This window comes from Mus musculus, chromosome 15, assembly GCF_000001635.26.
Source record: "Mus musculus strain C57BL/6J chromosome 15, GRCm38.p6 C57BL/6J".
Taxonomy (NCBI): Eukaryota; Metazoa; Chordata; class Mammalia; order Rodentia; family Muridae; genus Mus; species Mus musculus.
Genome location: NC_000081.6, coordinates 76,850,889 through 76,872,450, shown reverse-complemented (window position 1 = coordinate 76,872,450; position 21,562 = coordinate 76,850,889). Strand labels below are relative to the sequence as shown.

Below are 21,562 nucleotides of genomic sequence, written 5' to 3'. Positions count from 1 at the left end.
ACTGCTGATCCATCTTTTCAGCCCCAGTTTACTAAGTTCTACCTAGAGCAACAGAAAAAGGAAAGGGCACTGTGAAGATGTAGCAATGCAGCAGTTTTTTTCCAAAAAAAAAAAAAAAAAAAACCTTGCAAATTCGTAAACAGAATCAAAGGAAGCTTTGTGGCCAGAAGGCTGCTCAGGAGACCCAGGAAGAAAAATGGAACAAAGTCAAGGCTAGCCAGAGCTACAGAATGTCCGTTTGAAAAATAAACAAAGCCTTTGTTTCTATTTGGCCTAAATGCCCACAGGTACAATTGAGATTACATCAAGACTAATTTTCTAACAACTTCCACATCTTTTAAAAACATTATATTATGGCAATAAATTTTAGGGCTGAAGAAATGGCTCAGCACTTAACAGTATGTGCAGTCTAATCTCCAACCCTCAAGTTTGCGTGCAGTGTGTACAAATTATTTTGGGAGAAGATAGTCCTTGGTTTTAAACAATATTTCTTTGTTCTGCCCAACTCTACCTCCTTTGTTTTGCTAAGAACTTTTTTTTTTTTTTTTTTTTTTGGAGTCTCTCTACATAGCCCAGGCTGTGCTGAAACTCAGTATGTAGACCAGGCTGGTCTCGAACTCACAGAGATGCACCTGCCTCTGTCTCTCAAGGGCTGGCATTAAGCCTGGACTGCTTTGGGGTTTTGTTTTGTTTTGTTTTGTTTGAGACTCGATCTTGCAATACATTTCACGCTGGCCTGAAATTCGCAATCCTCTTGCCTCAGTTTCCCAAGCTCTGGGCTTACAGACTTGGGTGCCACAAACAACCAGCCGGGGTGTTAGTTACTTAACTTTATTTGCAGACCAGTACAGATCTTAGCTGGTTGAACCAGAGAGGAGACCTGCCAGTGACTGGCAGCATCCTGGCGAGCATCTCTGAGCCCCGCCCAGTCCGTGCGTAGGGGCGCCGTTCTCGGAGACCCTAAAGAAGCTCCGGAAGTGCGCGGCGACCGTGGCCGCGCGTGCGCAGCGTAGCTGTTCCGCCCCCAGCCGACAGTCAACTTGCCCCTTCTGCGCGGGCCAGGCTGGGTGTAGGTGGGTGCCTGGTCCAGAGGCTGAGGCGAGGCTCCCGCGTTCCCATCGCTCTGCAGGTGGGCAAGGACAGCCAGCAGGCAGCTCGGGCTGGCCTGCCTCAGCTTCTGGCCAAGGGCGCCGATGATGCCGCGACACCTGGGAGGAGGGATAGTGGAGGAGGCAGCGGTCGCAGCCACAAGGGCCACCCAGCAGCGGGAGAACCCGTGGGAGGGACAAGCCGCTGGCGGCGACGCGGCCTTGGGAGGCATGGATGTGAAGGACGATGACTTTTAAGTTTTTGCCCAGAGCTAGCCCTCGCCGCCTGTGTGTCCACTCACACCCGCAACCCGGTGAGGCCTGTCGCGGCGAGGCCCGTAGCCTTTTCCAGGCTGGCCCTCTAAAGCTGAGGTGGTGCTATGCGTCCACTCTGGGTGTCCTGGCGCATGGCTGGAACTGCCAACTCGCGCCGTGCATGGGGCAGTTCTCAGTTTGGATAGCGGCACGGGACAGGTCACACGCCGGCACTCGCGGCTTTAGGACACTCCAGAAGGCCACTTCCGAAGCAAGGTCTGTCGTCGTCTTCTGACCATCCGGCCATTGCCCCAGCTGAATGGGGCTGAGTTTGTCTGTTTTCTCTCCCTGAGAGTAAGTTAGGGAGACCCCAGGCCGGGGCTGCCTCCTGCCTACCACGGATTCCAAGGTGGTTCACAGCCCAGATGGCTGACAAGTCCTGCTCCCCGACTCCGGTGAGTTACTCCTCCTCTCTACTACCCTGTCACAAGCTGTCTCCTCGAGAGCTGTCAAGTGAGTAGATAGTGAAGTTGGAAATTAAAAAGATCAGGATGCAGACGACAGTCTCTTGTAAGAGTAGCACGCTCTGTGGCCAGTTGGGCCTTGCCTGACCCACCAGACTCAGTTCAGCTACCCCAGCAGAGATCAACAGGGCACACCCCTGGTGTACTCTCCGGCATGTTGTCATTCCAGGGTGAGACGCCTCTGACCTTCCAAGATGTGGCTGTGTACTTCTCCAGGGCAGAAGGGCAGCAGCTTAGCCCCCAGGAGCGGGCGCTGTACCGGGATGTGATGTTGGAGAACTATGGGAACGTGGCTTCACTGGGTGAGAACTGCCCTGGAGTCCTGCCCACACTGGGGAGGCTCTGCGGGACACTTAGGCTGATTTGGCTCTGTGATTCCCGGAGAAGGGAAAATCCTGCTTGTGTCCCCAGGTACCAGTCTACCAGAGTTGTAGGGACTGTCCTCCTTGTTGCCAGTGGCCTCACAGTGCTATCCCTTTTCCCATCGAACGACAGAGGTCGTGGGCATTTGAACTCTCTTGCCTCTTGGCCTCCCCTGACCAGTGTGCCCATGCAGGCAGAATACCGTATCTAGTGAGGAAGACCCAGCAGACAGGGTTCTGTCTGTCCCCCACCCCCACCCCCAGGCTGCAGCAGCTCACCCAGGGTCCTCACCCTTAACAGGATTCCCAGGCCCTAAGCCAGAACTGATCTCCCAGCTGGAGCAAGAGGAGGAGCTGTGGGTCCTGGATCTTCTCGGGGCTGAAGAACCAGAAGTCTTGAGACGTTGCCAGACAGGTGAGCATGTGCCAGGTGCTCAGGAGTGGCCTCCCAGCCCTGCCTATGGTGGCTGGCAGTGAAGGCAGGTATGGTAACGGTGCACAGCCCAGCCCTCTGTGAGGGAAAGCATAGCTGCCTGATGCACTTGCTTGTAAGGTTGGCCTTTGCCTTATAAGGTCTATTTGCTTTGCCTTCAAAAACAAAGCAATCAAACAAAAACCAGAATTGTGGTTTCTGGTCATAATGTGTTTTGTTCTTTTACACCTTTATTAGCTTTCTATTTGTTTTCACACCAGCTACATGGTCTGTATCACACCTCTCCTTCAGCTCTTCTTCAGCCCTCGATTTCTCCTGTTCTCGCTCTCCTTCTTGAGACTAGGTCTCCTTGTGTGGTTCAAGCAGGCCTAGGATCAAGCCATCCTTCCCAGAGCCTTGGCCTCTATTGTAGCTGGGACTATAAGTACACCCCACTACACTTGGCTCCTTAGTGTTTTTATGTTTTTAAACAATTATTTATTTTATGTATGTGAGTACACTGTAGCTGTCTTCAGACATACCAGAAAAGGACATCAGATCTCATTACAGATGGTTGTGAGCCACCATGTGGTTGCTGGGAATTGAACTCAGGACCTCTGGAAGAGCAGTCAGTGTTCTTAACCACTGAGCCATCCCCCCCTCCCCCCCAGCTCATTGCTAGTATTTTTATAAAGTGTCTTCAGTTGCTCCCTTCCTTCCCCTCACCTTGGCCTGCTCCTGGTGCTGTGCAGATAAGGATGGCCTTGAATTCCGGATCCTTCTGCCTCTGCCTCTCAAGTGCTAGATTTACAGGCATGTACGACCACGCCTGGTCTTTTTATGCTTTATTTTATCGGTTCTGCTTTCCCGAGGCTCACTCAGTTCCTGCTCTTCTTGTCCCTGTCTGTCCTGTTGTTCCGTGTACTGTTCCTCACTGTCAGAGTGGCTTCTGCGTCATCAGTCATTGCCTCCCGTTTGCTGTGATTCTCTGAGTTAAGTACATCAAGTGTTTGCCCTCTATTGGTTGTTGGTCCTTCACCACAAATGACTGCATCATCATTTCTGAGGGGCTTACTCAGAGAAAAGCTCTTCTGAGGAATATACCCCTCCCCCATTTTTTACACACTTGAAATTGGCTATGTGGAGCTTTCCTGAAATTGGGAGCTTAGATTATTGATTTGTAATCTTATTTTCTTCAAGGTGTTTATAGCAAGGCTTTATGAAAGTATATTTCACATTTTTATAAATACTACTTTTGTAGCTCAGGTGACTGCAGAGGTCAGAGGCATCAGATCTCCCAGTGTTCCAGGCATTGTGAGCTGCCCAGTGAGGGAACTGGGTACCAAACTCAGGTCCTCTGGAAGAGCATGTGTACTCTTATCTACTGCTGATTTATCTCTCTGGCCAGCCTGCCTTTTCTTTTTTTCTTTTTAATTTTGGTGCTGTGTATTAACTCATGCATGCCTTTTTTTTTTCTACACAATTCTTTGGTCCAATCAATAATTGGACATGTGTGAGTTACTGAGTTGTTTTTTTTTTTTTGGGGGGGTTTTTTTTTTTTTTTTGTTTTTCGAGACAGGGTTTTTCTGTGTAGCCCTGGCTGTCCTGGAACTCACTTTGTAGACCAGGCTGGCCTCGAACTCAGAAATCTGCCTGTCTCTGCCTCCCAAGTGCTGGGATTAAAGGCATGTGCCACCACTTCCCGGCATGAGTTGTTTTTTTAATTATCTTATTGTTGTTAATTTATTATATAATTCCACTGTGGTCAAGCAACATAACTCTGTATAATTTTATTCTTACATTTGTGAGATGTCTTAAGACTTCCAGGTCTCTCTTAGAAAGCATACTGTGTGTGTACTAATAACTTTTCTGTTGCTGTAATTGAAAGCCCTCACAGAGAGCAGCTTAGAAAAGAAAGGGATTCCTTTATTCTGGCTTGGCATTCCAGAGGGACAGGGCCCTTGATGGACGGGAACTCATGGCAGCAGGAGTGTGTGGCCCACCTGTCTATCAAGACACAGAGTGATCACATGTCATCTGCAAAAGGAGACACATGGGTGGGGACAGGAAGTCCTTCAGCAAGGCACCATCTCCTAAGGGTTCTATACGTTTCCCAAGTGTACCACCAAGTAGAGACCAAGTATTCAAAAAAATGTCAGCCTGTGGGAGACATTTCCCATTCCAACCACAACATCTATGTAAAAAAAGATGGGTGTTCTGTCGTCCTAGGAGTGTACATTGTCATTTAAGTTGAGGGGGCTAAAGGTGTGGTTCCGGTTTTCCATGCTTTTTCTGATTTTTTTTTTTGTTGTTGTTGTTGCTTGTTTTCTTGTTAGTTGTTCTTTCAGATGCTAGGATTATCTGAGGAGGTGAAGTTGTCTTTCCTTTTGATTTAGTCACTGTTTACTGGCTCTGTTTTGAAGCTGTGGTACCGACTTGTTCACATTTGGCAGATACATCATAGGAGACGCTGACATCATAGGAGATGCTGACATCATAGGAGACGCTGACATCATAGGAGATGCTGACAGAGCAGCTCCAGCCTTCCTGCTGCCTTTGTTAACATGGAGAATCTTTTTCTCTATTTAATTCCAGCTGTGATGGTTTATATTTATACGCGCACACACACACACACACACACTGTCTGTCTTCCAAATAGCACACAATAGGGTCCCGTCTTCTATTCACTCTGTCTTTTAATTTTTGTGTTCAATCTGTTAGTGTTCTTGTTTTGTTTTTGTCCCCCCCCCACACACACACTTCCCCCCATCTAACATCCCAACACAGACAGTTTATGCAGGCAAAACAGCAATGCACATAAAATCAGGGAGTGTGGAGATACATACGCATGTATACTCCCAGCACATGGAAAGCAGAGGCAAACAGACTATTCATATATTCTAGGTTATCCTGGGCTATGATCCTGTTTCAAAACAAACAGAAAAGTGGGAAGTTTCTTCTGTTAAATCATGGTAGATTGCTGTAATTGGGATCTGGAGTGTTCCCCAAGGCTTGCGTTGAAAGCTAGCCTAGAGCACCACCAGGAGAATAGAGGTGGGAGGATCCGAAAATTAAGGTTAATCTCAGCTCTCTCTATACATGTGAGTTGGAGAGCCAACTGGGCTGTATGAGACCCGGTCTCAAAAAAGCTCAGCACATTGAAACAACTTTTATGGCTCTCAGAGAACTGAGGTCAAAGTCAACTGTGCAAAGTAGGGAATATCTGTCAGTGACTTAAAATAGCTATTCTTCAATTAAGCAAAATTCCCAGTGCCTTTTTGGCCTGAGGAAGGAGAATCCCAGCACCCTCCAGCCAGTCTGTGCAGCTGCCTGAAACTCAAGCTCACAGGAAGTGAGAGCCACTTGTGCTGTGGCTGGCTCCCCTCCCCAGCCCTGAGCACGAGACTGAGACTGGCTTACTTACATAGCTCCTTCTGAGCACCTCTGCTTACCTCCCAACAGGAAACTAAAAGGCACGAGAGTATTCTTTCTGAGACATACCCTTATGGAGCCCAGATTAGCCTCTCCCATAGTTCCTGATTCTGACTCCTAATTGCTGGAATCTCAGGTAGGAACCACAATATACAGGGTCAAGAGAGCAATCTCAGACATTTGAAAGTACTTCACACTAAGTTTAAATTGCACTTACCAACATTTGTGGGATGCATGGAAAGCCACTTTGAATAGAAATTTATGTAGTAAAAGCATCCATATATATATATATATATATATATATATATATATATATATATAGAGAGAGAGAGAGAGAGAGAGAGAGAGAGGGTTTGTGTGGATTTAACAAACTGAAGTAGAACTAAGTAGGCTTGAGGTGGGAGTGGAATGAACAGTTTAATACACAAACAGGAATATGTCAGGAATATGTCATGGTTCTCATACATTGTTTTTGTTTGTTTGTTTGTTTTAAATGCAGTTTTCTTTGGAGGAGACCTAGACAGGGGTTTAGCACTGGCTAGGCTGGAGTGAGTCCTTTCTCAGTGTCTTGGGGTAGGCAGGTGCGTTGTACTCCCAGACAGCCTTAGCTTATAGTAGCTTAATTAGCCGCTGTAGGTATGATGTTGTTCCTTGGTTGTCGTTTCAAGCCTTCTCTTCACTTATGCTGCCTGCGTAGTTGCCTGATTGGGTCCCCTTTCTAGGGACCATGTTAACTTGAGCTTCACTCCTTCTTGTTTTGAAATTCAAACGGTTCCAGGCTGATCGCCTTAAGACTTGACCTTGCTACTCCTTCATTCAGTCTTTCCCTTCTGCGTGTGACCCTGGGATCCCTTGAGTAACATAAAAGGACCCGCTGGCCTCCTTCCTGGGATATCTGTTTCCTCAAGTTATGAGTGGATTTCCCTCCGATTTGAAACTCTTTTCTGTTTTGCATTAGGGTGCTTGTTCACTAATCCAGGATGCAATTAGGAAAGATGATGATGTTACTAAGGTTTTACCTGGAATGTGATTTCTTCAGGTATGACCAGCATCCTTTAAAAAAAAAACAAAAAACTTAGACTTAACTTTATGAAGCAAAGAATAGTCTTGACCGAACTTTGTATTATGTAGTCTGGCTATCCAGAACCAAGGCTCTAGCAGCTCCATCTGCCCATAAACATGGATTCTCTTATTGGAGAAGATGGGATCTCAAGGCATGGGTTGGAAACCCCACAAGGCAGCCAGTACTCTTGGAGCCTGAGAAGAACTGGCTAACTGCCAGTTGGGCTGACATCTCTGGCCCTGATCTGGTAAGGCCCAGGGGAAAGCTATATAAGGATCAGGCATTAAAAGGGTTTATGTGTGTGTGTGTGTGTGGGGGAGACTTTATGTGGGAACCCCAGCTTATTTTGAAATACAAGAGAAATATTGTGGGTATCAAACTCGCCTTCCTAAAAGAAAAATAATGTATCATTGGAATTACTTCCAATTCTCAAGGACCTATCAGGCTTGCGGTGGGGGCTGAATGAATGTTTTCAGCCCTAAATGTTAGCTGTTAATAAATTAGGGCTTTAGCCGGGCATGACGGCGCACGCCTTTAATCCCAGCACTCGGGAGGCAGAGGAAGGTGGATTTCTGAGTTCGAGGCCAGCCTGGTCTACAGAGTGAGTTCCAGGACAGCCAGAGCTATACAGAGAAACCCTGTCTTGAAAAACCAAAAAACCGGGGTTGGTGAGATGGTTCAGTGGGTAAGAGCACCAACTGCTCTTCCAAAGGTACTGAGTTCAAATCCCAGCAACCACATGGTGGCTCACAACCACCCATAATGAGATCTGATACCCTCTTCTGGTGCATTTGAAGACAGCTACAGTAAACTTATAATAAATAAATCTTTGGGCGAGAGCAAGTGTGGTTGGCCAGAGCAAGCAGAGATCCTAAGTTCAATTCCCAACAATCACATGAAGGCTCACAACCATCTGTACAACTACAGTGTGTACTCATATACATAAAATAAATAAATCTTTAAAAAAAAATTAGGACTTTAAAAAACTCTGCTGTCAATATGGTGGTGGTCCATACCTTTAATTCCCAGCACTTGGGAAGCAGGGGAGAGGTGTATCTTGGAGTTTGAGGCCAGCCTGGTCTACAGAGTGAGTGCAGGACAGCTAGAGGCTACACAGAGAAACTCTGTCTTCAAAACTAAAACCAAAAACAAACAACAAAAAAAGCCCAATTCTTCTGTACAGCTACCTAGGTGTTCAGGGTGAGGTAGGGTGAGCTAGGGTGCTGGTGATTGAGGTTGTAGGGGGTCAACAAATACGTTCACAAATATTTTAAAGCAATATTCTAATGTACCTTAAGAAACTTAGAAGTGGGCTGGAGAGATGGCTCAGTGGTTAAGAACACTGACTGCTCTTCTTGAGGTCCCGAGTTCAAATCCCGGCAACCACATGGTGACTCACAACCACCTGTAATGAGATCTGACTCCCTCTTCTGGAGTATCTGAAGACAGCTACAGTGTACTTACATGTAATAAATAAATAAATCTAAAAAAAAGGGAAGAAAAGCTCATTGACATTTAAAATAGGAAATTGATAGAGAAAAATCAATAAAACTAAAGTCGGTTCTGTGACATAATTATCAAGTTGATAAAATCTAGTAGGACCAACTTTAAAAAAAGAAGGTAGAAATTACAAATATTAAAAACGAAACAAGTCTGGTGTGGCACATGCCTTTAATCCTAGCATACGGGAAGCAGATCTTTGAGGTCACCCTGGTCTACAGAACAAGTTCCAGGACAGCCAAGGCAACATGAGAAACTCTTGCCTAGAAAAAATACACACATACATACATACATAAAAAGAAAGGGGCTGGACATGGCTCAGTGGTTAAGAGCTCTAGGTGCTTTTTCAGAGCTCTGGAGTTCAATTCCCAGCACCCACATGCAACTCACAACCTTGTGTAACTGTAGTCTCCTGGGATCTGTGCTTTCTTCTGGGGTGTAGATGTATGTGCAGACTCAACACCCATATATAAAGTATGTAAATCTTAACTGAAAGAGGTCATCATTACAGCTACATCTCTTGGGCATTCAAAGGGCGATAAAACTATGGTGTGAGCAGTTCACCCACATGAAGTGAACCAGTTCCTTGAAAGATACCCTCTCTTAAAACTCCACAAAAAGGAAATGGCAGTCTGAATAGACCTGTATTTAAAAAGCCTGCCTGTTTCAGGTGAGTCCCCTTGTGGTTCTGACAAATGAGGAAGAAACTCCTTAAGAAGATGAAAGAGCAGGCCCTGGCTGCGAGGCCAGCGTTACCTTAGCAGCAAAATCAGCCAATACAGAAAAAGAAACCTGCAGACAGATACTTCTCATGCCTACAGATGGGACAGTTCTCAAGAAAAATAACGAATCAGCCTCAACATTGAGTAAAACCTGTCTGGGGACACTCCTCCCTTGAGCCCCCCACCCCCTTTCTTGGTAGTTATGTCTCACTTTTCTTAATTTGTTAGCTCTCCTTAAAAAAAAAAAAAAGAGTGGGATTAATCTTAGGTATGCAAGGCTGGATCAACATCCAAGAAGTCAAAAAGTTTACCACATTGTTAGAGGAAAGCAATCACACGATCCTGTCAGTGGATTTTTTTTTTAAAGGTGTTTAGCAAAGTCAGATGTTCATTTGTGATTCAAACTTAAACGAGCAAGGTGAAAGAGAAGTGGAACCTGACGCCCTCTTATGGTGTGTCTGAAGACAGCTACAGTGTACTCATGTATATACAATAAATCTTTGGGAGAAAAAAAAAAAGATCTTCAAAAGCCCCGCTGCTAATAAACTGAAGATGAGAACAGGAAGGTTCCTAAGGTCAGGAATGCAGCAAGTTGTCACCTGGCACTGTGTTACTCTGGCTGTCCTGGAACTCACTATGTAGATCAGGCTAACCTCAAACTCAGAGACCTTCTCTGCCTCCCAACTGCTAGGATTAAAGGTGTGTACCACTATGTCCAGCCCCCCATCTTTTAAAAAATAAAAAAATGTTATATAAGCACTCTGAAGATGAAATTCTTAGTACATTCAAAATGTTTTACCTAATATATTCAGAATTTAAAAGGAAAGATACCAAACTCTGCTAAAAACATACCAGAAGAGGAATAAGTAGAGTTTATGGATAGAATAATATCAAGCTGTTAACCAACTTCAAGTTCCTCTATAGATTGAATACATTCCAAATAAAAATATTAGCAGTTTATGTTATTTGGTGAGCATCAACAAACATTTCAGTGTTTTTTTAATAGCAAAGTAAAAGACCTCAAATAGCTCATTATTGAAGCAAAAAAGCTGATGTCATACTACCTAATGTCAAGACTGAACTATAAAGTTTTAATAACCAAGGCGGTGTGGTATTGTCAAACATAAATGGGCTGGTCTAGCAATGGGTGGAACAGCATAGACAATGCAGGTATGAAGGACTTAGGGGAGCAGTCGTACACAATGGAGGAAGATCAGGCTTCAACAAACACGAGAAGTCTACATGCCAATTAAAAAGATTACAAAAAGCTGGGCGTGGTGGCGCACGCCTTTAATCCCAGCACTCGGGAGGCAGAAGCAGGTGGATTTTTGAGTTCGAGGCCAGCCTGGTCTACAGAGTGAGTTCCAGGACAGCCAGAGTTACACAGAGAAACCCTGTCTCCAAAAAAACCAAACCAACCAAACAAACAAACACAAGATTACAAAAAGTCAACCGTCTTGGTTTGTTCATACTTACTCTGCTGCTGTTACAGCCACTGCTTAACTAGCAGAACCATTTATCACCTCTGTGGGAGGCTAAAAGTCTCTGATCAGGATGCTCTGGTGTTAGGATGATATGTTCTCAGTTATGGATGATAATCTCATTTTGTCCTGGTGTGGTAGACAGAGAAATGGCCCCCTCTCTCCCCCACCCCTCTCCTTCCCTCCTTCCCTTTCCTCAAGACAGGGTCTTTCTACATAGCCCCGGCTCTCCTGGAACGCTATGTAGACCAGTTTGCAGGTTGGCCTCAAACTCACAGAGGTTTCCTGTTTCTGTCTTCTGAGTGCGGGGATTAAAGGTGTGCTTCTCCATACTGGGCTGGTTTTCCCTTTAAACAGAGCAGGCCTCCAGAAATGGCATCTCTTAAAAGCTGCTTATGCCCTTATGAGAACCAACTCCCGTCACCTTTCCATCTGACCCGAGTTACCTCCCAAAAGCTCAGTTCTAAGTGCTATGGTGAGTTAGGATTTCGCCTTATAAATTAGAGGGAAGGATAAAATTTAGTCCAAAACACAAAACTCTAAAGCTTCCAAATGCTAATAGGATAAAAGGTGTTCTGAATATTCAGATATAGCACCAAAGACAATCAGTAAAGCTTAGTTGACAGTTGAAACATCATTAAAATAAACTGCAAAGAGAAATAAGTCCAGAGACTAAAAATATTTGCAAATATATCTAGTAGATGGCTACTACTATCTACTACAGCATCTGTTACATCAGCACCTCTTAGAACTCAATAATAAAAAAACCACATTTAAAATGGGCAAAAGACCTGGTCAGACACAAGAAAAGATACAGATGACAGGTAAGCCTAGGAGATGTTTGACTGTGTCCCCAAGGAATTACAAAGTAAAATATTGTATCACTATATATCCTTTAGAATGGCCACAATCTGAACCCTGACAATACTAATAGTGGTAAGGATGTGGTATAATAGTAACTGTCATTCTTGCATTAGGATGCAAACTGTAGCTGCCATAGAAGACACTTTGTATCTCATAGAACTTAACGTGCTTGTTAAAAGTTCCAACAATTGTTCTTGGCCTGCATTCAGATAAATTGAAGCTTTCTATAGCCAGACAAAAATTTGTACATGGGTACCTATAGCAATTTTATTTATAACTACCAATACAATCGTCTAATATTCCAGTGCATGAATAGATAAGCTGATCATTGAAAATGATTAGTTTTATGAGCCTACTGAGAGACAAGAAGGAATTTTATTTAACTAATAATAACTTAAGAAGTATTTTGAGGCATAATCTCACTCTAGTCCTACCTGGATCTTTGTAGACCAGGCTGGCCTTGAGCTCATAGAGAGATTCACCTGCTTGAAACTCCCCAGTGTTAAGATTCAGAAGTGTGCCACCACAGCCAGTTTGACACGGAGCAATTTTTTTTTTTTTTGGTAAAGATTTATTTATTTATTTAACACCTATGAGTATTTTATCTGCAGGCCAGAAGAGGGCAGCAGAACTCATTACAGATGGTTGTGAGCCACCATGTGGTTGCTGGGAATTGAAGTCAGGACCTCTAGAAGAGCAGCTGGTGCTCTTGATGCCCTGAGCCATCTCTCCGGCCCCCTACATGGAGAAATTTAGCTATTATTAAATGAAAGAAGCCAATCTGAAAAGACTAAGTCTGTGATACTCTTTTTGTTTCGTTTGTTTTTCAAGATAGAGTTTCTCCATGTAGCCCTGGATATCTGGGAACTCACTCTGTAGACATTTTTACATTTTTACCTTTTAACATTTTTAAGCCTGTAGAAGAATGAGGTTAGCCAGGCGTGGTGGCGCATGCCTTTAATCCCAGCACTCGGGAGGCAGAGGCAGGCGGATTTCTGAGTTCGAGGCCAGCCTGGTCTACAGAGTGAGTTCCAGGACAGCCAGGGCTATCCAGAGAAACCCTGTCTCGAAAAACCAAACAAAACCAAAAAGAATGAGGTTGTTGTGAGCGGTCAAAACCATTTGGGTCAAGAATCCAAATAATCCTGGTATGTGGCTTTTATGTCTAGCTATTCATTTCCTGAAAGATGACATCATGCAGCCCTTCCTTTGGAGAAGCCTGGGTTGTGCTTGTCCCTCTGTCGCAGCCTGTTCACAGCTGAGAGGCTGGTGAGTCCCGGGCCTTTGCAGAGCTGAGGCTGCTCTGTGTGAAGCAGAGAACTGGTTGCTTTGGTGGAAGAGGAGGCTGCGTTGATGACGACGCTTTTTCTGATTGGTTAGGCCTCCTGGCAGCTAATAGGTGTCTGAGCCCCTTGGGGAGATCTTGAGTAATGTCACTTAAAAGGGAAACCATTATTCCATCTTTGCAGTAGGGGTTTGGTGACCATACTGGGTGTGGTTATCTCAGTGCACTGTGACCTCTGCTTGGTAGCCTCATGCTGAATTCTTAGGCATGGATACCTTGTATTTGCACCTCAGATATTGACGCTGACCTAAAAAAAAATCTGTTTGTCTAATGAATCAATGAGTTTATTGGGGTCACTTTGTCGGGGTGAGAGGTTCTTACGGGAGCTTGAGTGGCTCAGTGGGCAGCTACAACAACACATGTTCCCTCCTCCCCCTGCAGATGCTCAGGACTCACCAACCTCTCAGCTGTGGTAAACAGGGTGACACAAAGGGACCAAGCACAACTGAAACTCCTTTAAATTAAGGGCTGCGTGGCATCAACTAAGTTATGTCTTCAGCTCTTGAACTCAATTATGTCAAAAGAATTTTACTTGGAGATAAAATGTATTACAATCTCAGAAAGCAGTTTATTAAATTAGGGGAAAAACTAATGTTTTTTTCAAAGATTTAGTTTGTGTATATTTTTTCTATCTGTATGTAACCACTCATGAAAGCTGTTTCCTTGGAGGTTTATAACCAAATTGCTTGTACCTTGGCTGGTCAAAATCTCTTTCCCCTTACATTTGTTTATTGTTTTTTTTTTCTCCTCTTTTTTTTAAAAGACTTATTTATTTATTTATTATATGTAAGTACATCATAGCTGTCTTCAGACATTCCAGAAGAGGGTGTCAGATCTCATTACAGATGGTTGTGAGCCACCATGTGGTTGCTGGGATTTGAACTCAGGACCTTCGGAAGAGCAGTCAGTGCTCTTAACCTGCTGAGCCATCTCTCCAGCCCCTGTTTATTGTTTTTACAACCCTGGGGAGGGTTTTGTGAATCTTGTAAATTTCAGGAGTTTTTTGAGCTTTGTAAATGTTATTTCTTGATTATAATGGACCTTCCTCCAAGAAGAAGTATTTATTTGAGAGGAAATGTTTAAGTTACTAAGAGTACAACAGGCACTTGTCTAGAATGCATAAGCTTTTGGATTTTATCCCCAGCACCTAAAAAAAAAAAAAAAGAAAGAAAGAAAGAAAATGGAATTAAAGAACAGAGGAAGCCAGGCAGTGGTGGCGCACGCCTTTAATCACAGCTCTCGGGAGGCAGAGGCAGGCGGATTTTTGAGTTCAAGGCCAGTCTGGTCTACAAAGTGAGTTCCAGGACAGCCAGGGCTATAACCCTGTCTCAAAATATCAAAAAAAAAAAAAAAAAAAAAAAAAAAGGAACATTGGTTGTTTTTACAAAGTACCTAGGTTTGAGTTCCAGCACCCATATGGTGGCTGACAACTGTGTCTAGTTCCAAAGCCTCCTTTGACCACCCATATTTAAAATGGAACTAAATCTTTTTTTAATTTGTTGTTTTGTTTTGTTTGAGACAGGGTTTCTCTGTGTAGCCCTGGCTTTCCTGGAACTCACTCTGTAGACCAGGCTGGCCTTGAACTCAGAAATCCACCTGCCTCTGCCTCTCAAGTACTGGGCTTAAAGACGTGTGCCACCACTGCCCGGCTCTATTTACTTTTTGTGTGTATTGTTATATTTTGTAGAGTTTCAGGTTGCTCAGTTCGGCATGAAAATTGTGTAGCTGAGAATAACCCTGATCCTCCTGCCTTACAGTATCTGACCACCTGATACTATATCCATTTGTTCTAAGACTCTGTTCATTAACTCGTTTAATATGTGGATGGTTGCAGAGGTTTTCTTGTTTAATTTTTGTAATTGTTTATAGATTTCAGTTACTAAACTGACGTCTGATACATACATAGCCTGAAAGATTTTTTTTTTTCATCTTTCTCTGAAGGCTCTGATTTTTTTTTTTCCTTCTGAAGCTTGCTTAGGAACAATGGTTGAAAAGCTGTTTATCATTTCTCATATAATAATGTAAGCAGAGAAATAGAGCCCGGGGGTTAGAGGCGGGAGGACAGCTCCAGCTGTCAGCGATAATTAGCGCACAGCGCTTCCATCTAGCAGCTGGCAATGAATGACGAAGGTAATGGGGCTCTTTAAGGACTTAGGTTCCTTCAACAGCAACAAGGACAGGGTCCGACTCACACTGCCAACACCACCAACTCTGGGGGTACACATTAGTTCTGGGCTGATCAGGTGTCCAGCACAGGAACTCACACTCACACTTGGTTGTGATCAGCTTGGGGTTGTTCCCCAAAATGGAGGCTCTCAGTGCTTGCCTTTCCTTCTAGATGTTTCTTAATTAACCTGGGCCTGTTTCTGCCCTCTGCCGTCGGTCTTTACCATCAAAGTTGTCTCCGTTGTCCTGTGTGATGCTGTAGCTGCAGTAACCTGGACCTGTGGTACAAACTAGAAAGCGGCTCTGCTTTTTAAGATTATTGTTTTTAAAAATCTTTTGCAGACCTAAGGGATAGGGCTCACCGGGTAAAAGCACACACTCCCAAGCCTGACGACTCATATGATTGAAAGGGAATTGTGAGAAGAAAAATAACATTCCACGGGCTGGAGAGATGGCTCAGTGGTAAGAGTGGGCAGCTCTTCCAGAAATCCTGAGTTCAATTCCCAGCAACCACAGGGTGGCTCACAACCACCTTCTGAAAGGGGATCTGATGCCCTCTTTTGGCCTGCAGATGTATATACAGCAGAGCACTCATAGATCAAATAATTTTTTTTTTTTAATGGCATTTCACAAGTTATCCTTTTGTCCTCCACACACGATAAATGTTAAAAACTATTTGAGGGCCTGGAGAGATGGTTCATCGGTTAAGCACCTGCTGTTCTTGCTGAGGACCCAGGTTCAGTTCCCTGCAGCCACTTTCAGATGACTCATAAACTCCTGTAACCCCAGTGCCAGAGGATGGAGCACCCTCTCCTGATCTCTCAGGGAGCAAGGGTGATGCAGGGAAAAAGACACAAAGTATAAGTAAGTAAGGGAAAATTCACTAGGTTAACTTCCTCTTTCCTGAGCATAGTGATGTGTGCGTATCAGTCCCATCACGCTGGAGGCAAAGGCAGAGGTTGACGCCAGCCTGCTCTATAAACCTACTTCCTAAACTTTTCCTCAGAGAAATTGCCGTGGCCAGATGACTTCAGCAACTTGCACTAAACATTTAAGGCAGAAATAGTACATAGATGTGCTTTTTTTTCCAGTAAAAAAGAAATGGTTTATTCTGTACATCAAATTTTGGAACTAATTTTTATAATATATCCTAGACTTTCCTTTAATTAAATGTTCTTCCATTACTGTGTAGGAAGGTATTGTGTTCTCTGAGCAAAGGTGGGTTTAGACAGTCATCTGGAGTTTGAAAATTTTTTTTGTCCTTTCTCATCTCTCCATGCTTACAAACAGCATTTCAGCTACTGCCATGTGATGTATGTGGGCATTCACGTGGGATATAGTCTCTTCTAAAAAGATTTACTTTACTCTGTGTGTGTGTGTGTGTGTGTGTGTGTGTTCGGAGGATGCTTGCAGAAGTCAGAGGAGGACTGCTTCTCAGTCTTGGGATACATTCTTAGAGAGTAGTTTGGGGACCAGGGGTGTGCAACCTATTGCTTCTTCTTCTTCTTCTTCTTCTTCTTCTTCTTCTTCTTCTTCGTCTTTTTTTTTTTTTTTTGGTTTTTCGAGGCAGGGTTTCTCTGTGTAGCCCTGGCTGTCCTGGAACTCACTCTGTAGACCAGGCTGGCCTCGAACTCAGAAATCCGCCTGCCTCTGCCTCCCAAGTGCTGGGATTAAAGGCCTGTGCCACCACTGCCTGGCAACCTATTGCTTCTTAAACCCAGTCTTCTCAGCCTCTGTGCAGCACCCTCTGTGCCTGTCCCCGTCTCTGCCACCCGCCTCTTGCTCTGGCCATGGTGAGAATTTCTTAGTCCTTGGACGCGGTGACTTCCTCCTCACATTCCGACAGTTGTGCGCCGTCTGCCCCTGCTCGCTGGCGCCCTTACCTGCTTCCGATCCACCCTTCCTCACGGGATCTTCTGACTGTATACACTGATTCCATGTTACAGACTTATCAATTCCTTTTTGAAAACGGTGCCATGTAACTTAATACCAGCACTCGGTGACAGGGTCATGAGTCCCAAACCACCATAGGCTACACAACAAAAACTCTTGATTCAGGAAAACAAAACAATAACTACAAAAAAAAAGTCATCCTCTGCCTTCCCGAGCAGCGCCTCATGCTCTTGATGCTCTTGAGCGCAGAGACTGTGTCTGTCTGTCTCCTGTTGTGTTTCTTACCTGGAACATGATTGGCCTTGTATTTGTTGACTAGATTAATTTGCTGATTTAACACTGGCAGTTTGTTTGGCTCTCCCTTGCTTTGATGACTAGTGAACATTGCTGTCTTTATTCTGCTAGTCAGCTGTCTTTATTTTTAGGTTTTGTCATATTCTTCTACTGAAGCATCTGGTTTTTGCATAATAGCTTTATTTTTTATTTTCTGTTTGTTTGTTTGTTTGTTTAGAGACAGGGTCCTATGTAGTCTTACTGTCCTGGATCTTACTATGTAGACCAGGCTAGCCTTGTACTCATAGAAATCTACCTGCCTCTACATCCCAAGCGCCAGGACCAAAGGCGTGCATTCATAACTGGTGCATCATAACTTATGGGAACATGAAGCAAATTGTGATTTCTGCTGACAGGGGTTTCTCTGCTCATTTATTTGTGCTTTTTGTTTAACAGATTCTGAGATCGAGGCCGAGAAGGAGCTATCCATTTTAAACCAGAAATGTTTCGAAGAAGTAAAAACCCCAGAATTCATATCACCGAAATTCCCAAGGGCTTATTCACAGGCGTCTGAGCCCCAGGAAGCTTGTGCCCATGAAGGTCAGGGAGATGGGAGCCACGGAAGCTCTGCTACTCAGGGTTTGAAGAGCATTGCTAAAAAGGACGCTGCGGTCTGTAGGGAGCAGTTTCCCAAGAACGCCCAGACTTCTGTGTTTGACAAACACTTGAATCCCAGCCAAAGTGTTGTTACAGTTCAAAGAAATAAAGCAGGACAGAGAATCTTTAAATGTGACATATGCAATAAAACGTTTAAATATAATTCAGACCTAAGTCGGCACCGCAGGAGTCACACTGGGGAAAAGCCTTATGAATGCGGTCCGTGTGGGCGGGCCTTTACACACAGCTCAAATCTTATTCTTCACCAGCGAATTCACACTGGGAATAAACCATTTAAGTGCGAGGAATGTGGGAAAACTTTTGGGCTCAATTCCTATCTCCGTCTGCATCAGAGAATTCACACCGGAGAAAAGCCGTTTGGGTGTAAGGAGTGTGGGAAGGCCTTCAGTAGAAGTTCAAGTCTCATTCAGCACCGTATAATACACACAGGGGAGAAACCCTACAAGTGTGATGAGTGTGGGAAAGCCTTCAGCCAAAGCCCCCAGTTAACTCAGCACCAGAGGATCCACACCGGGGAGAAGCCCCACGGCTGCACTTGGTGTGGAAAGGCTTTCAGTCGGAACGCGAGCCTTATCCAGCACCAGAGGATCCACACGGGGGAGAAGCCCCACAAGTGCGCTCAGTGCGGGAAAGCCTTCAGCCAGAGCTCCAGCCTGTTCCTTCACCACCGGGTCCACACTGGCGAGAAGCCCTACGTGTGTGGAGAATGTGGCCGGGCCTTTGGCTTCAATTCTCATCTTACCGAGCACGTTAGGATTCACACCGGGGAGAAGCCCTATGTGTGCGGCGAGTGTGGCAAAGCCTTCAGCCGTAGTTCCACGCTGATGCAGCACCGCCGAGTGCACACCGGGGAGAAGCCCTATCAGTGCGCGGAGTGTGGGAAGGCCTTCATCCAGAGCTCCCAGCTCACCCTCCACCAGCGTGTTCACACCGGGGAGAAGCCTTACGAGTGTGGGCTCTGTGGGAAGGCCTTCAGCAGGAGGTCAGCCCTCACTCAGCACCAGCGGGTTCACATGGGCGAGAACCCACAGGAATTTGAGTGTGGCCCCGATTTTGTTTATGACTCCAGCCATCTGTCCGCTGGAGAGAGACACGGCAGGGCCTTCAGCCACAGTGCGAAACTTGTCCTGCAGTGGACGATTCGAAGTGATGAGAAATCCCGGGGTTGTCATGAGTGTGGGAAAACTTACAGCACTTCCTCACAGTCCATGGACTATCAGAAAAGTCAGGCTGGGGAGAAACCCTACAAATGCCAGGAATGTGGTGGTAAAGCTGGTAGTGGTGTGTCGCCCCTTACTCCACACCACGTGACGCGTGTTGGAGAGAAGCCACAATTGAAGGACGGATCTGAAAGATACTTAATTCAAATCAAAAAGATTTTCCAAGAAAGAGATTTTTAATGTGACAAATGTGGAAAAAAGCTTAGAAACGTTGCTTTATATTAGGTAGGATTGCATAATGCAAGTTAAATGAACTGTTACTAACAGACTTGTTCGTTAGGAGGCTGGGGCTGTGTAGCCTATTGTGTCCACCCAACCCACACTCCATGCCCAAGGTCCTGACCCACTCAGAACAGCAGGTCACGTTAGCATCAGGTCAAGTTTAGGTTTTTATCACAGGGTTGAATTCCCACACTAAAGAGCAGTTGATGGGAGGTTTCAAGATGAGGACGTCTCTTCATTGGTGATTTTAAGAGAGAAACCCAGAGAACTGGGGGATTTGGCTTGTCTCAATGATGCTAAGGAAAGATATGGCCATGATTGGCAAGCATGTGGATGGTTTGGGGACCGAGGTGTCTCTGTCAGTGGCTGGTGGGACTAAATGTAGGTTCTCTAGGTGCAAAGGATATGGAAGCTTTGGGGGGAAGCCACTGTGAGGCGAAGGGTGGAGGCTGCAGAGACATCAGCACAAACTGACAGCTGTGGTGACCAGAGCTTAGGGCCAGCAGTGACAAGGACAGCTACAAAGAGTAAAACTGCTGGAGATTGTCCTGGTGCTGTAATTTAAAGATCTTTTGGTCCTCACTGAATTAGTCATGTGCAGTGTACAAATGTTGTAATTTCCATTCTCCTCTGCCAACACAGCATGACTCCCAGGTATCCTCATTACCAGACTTTCCTTTTTAACAAAGTGCTGTCTGTGTTTTGTTTTTTAAAAGTCTTGCCAGGCACTCGAGTGACAGAGACAGGTGGATCTCTCTGAGTTTGAGGTCCCAGATCAGCCAGGGCTACATAGACCCTGTCTCATAAAAAAAAAAAAAAAGTTTTGAAAAGCATTTTAGATTTTACTTTTTGTTTTTACTATGACTCCTTGTTTGTTTGTTTCTTACTGATTTTGGTTTGGTTTGTTTTTGTTGTTGTTTTTGTTTTGATGGGGGGTTGGTTGTATTCCCCGTTTTCACCGTCTACTGGGGTTATCCTGTGAGGTTGGGTGCCTCCACTCTGACAGCAAATGGATTCAGAATCTACCCTTTTGTTCCTTTGGAAGTTGAGCAAGCTGTGGTTTTCTCCAACTCCAGACAACATTTCTCAGTGAAGCGAGGTTGGATGGACACTAGTTGGCAGCAGAGCTGCCTGAATCCGGCCTACATACTCACCGTGCTGTGTACCCCAGAGTCAGTGCGGACACTGGGAGGTTCCTGATGGTGTTATTTATATTGTACTTTTTTTTTACTGCAAGATGTACACAAATAAGCCATCAATGTTGTATTTGCAGTGGCTAAGGAATTCTTACACCCAGTTTCCTTGGACTTAATGAAGCCAATTAAAAAACTGTGAAAATCAATATCAGTCTGTAGTGATGGTATGACTCGGCACAGTGCCTGCCTAGTATGTACAAAAACCTTGGTTTAATCTCTAGCACTGTAAAAACTGGGCGTCTTGATGCACATTTTTTTTTTTGTTGTTGTTGATGCACACTTTTAAGTTCAAGGTCACACTTAACCACATAGCAAATTCAAGATCAACTTAGGCTACATGAGACCCCACCTAAAACAAAACAGAAAACCAAATACATAGTTAATTAATTCTAGCAAGCAATGCAAACTGAGGGGGTTGCTTGTCATATTTAAGTTGAAAATAAACATGAGGGAATTCATCTTGGAAAATAATGTAGTTTGTGTGGAAGTTACTGTTGCATGCAGGTCAGCTATATGGCATCACACACGGCTTAATGACTGTGTGTCACTAGAAGCAGTACCAACTGGTTCTTTCAGGCCCCAACCTTCAACCTTGAATGACCGCATGCCCCAAATATCTAACCTCATCTTATACAAATGACCTATTTTTGATGCCCACAACCCTTGACTGCCAAGGAAACTAACAGTGGTGTTGATAACCTCGTTCTGGTAGTCCCCAGAAGGCAGGAGAAGATCGTCAGCATATTACAGTAGGCACGTCTAGGTAGTGGGACAATTCTCAAAACTGTTCGAGTATCTGGTCAAACCCATTAGAAGAATTATGGGAGCCCATTAATATTCTTGCTTTCTCCAAGATGGGGATCTTC

The 21,562-nt window shown here is 44.7% G+C and overlaps 1 protein-coding gene across 1 annotated transcript; it reads left to right on the top strand.

Moving 5' to 3' along the window:
• The first annotated feature begins 1,015 nt into the window (after positions 1–1,015).
• On the top strand, positions 1,016–20,320 carry Zfp251 (zinc finger protein 251). Its single transcript, NM_001007568.2, has 4 exons — positions 1,016–1,798; positions 2,037–2,169; positions 2,531–2,644; positions 17,837–20,320. The coding sequence occupies exons 1-4, from the start codon at positions 1,769–1,771 to the stop codon at positions 19,456–19,458; spliced, it is 1,899 nt and encodes a 632-aa protein (NP_001007569.1). The 5' UTR covers positions 1,016–1,768; the 3' UTR covers positions 19,459–20,320.
• The last annotated feature ends 1,242 nt before the right edge of the window (positions 20,321–21,562 follow it).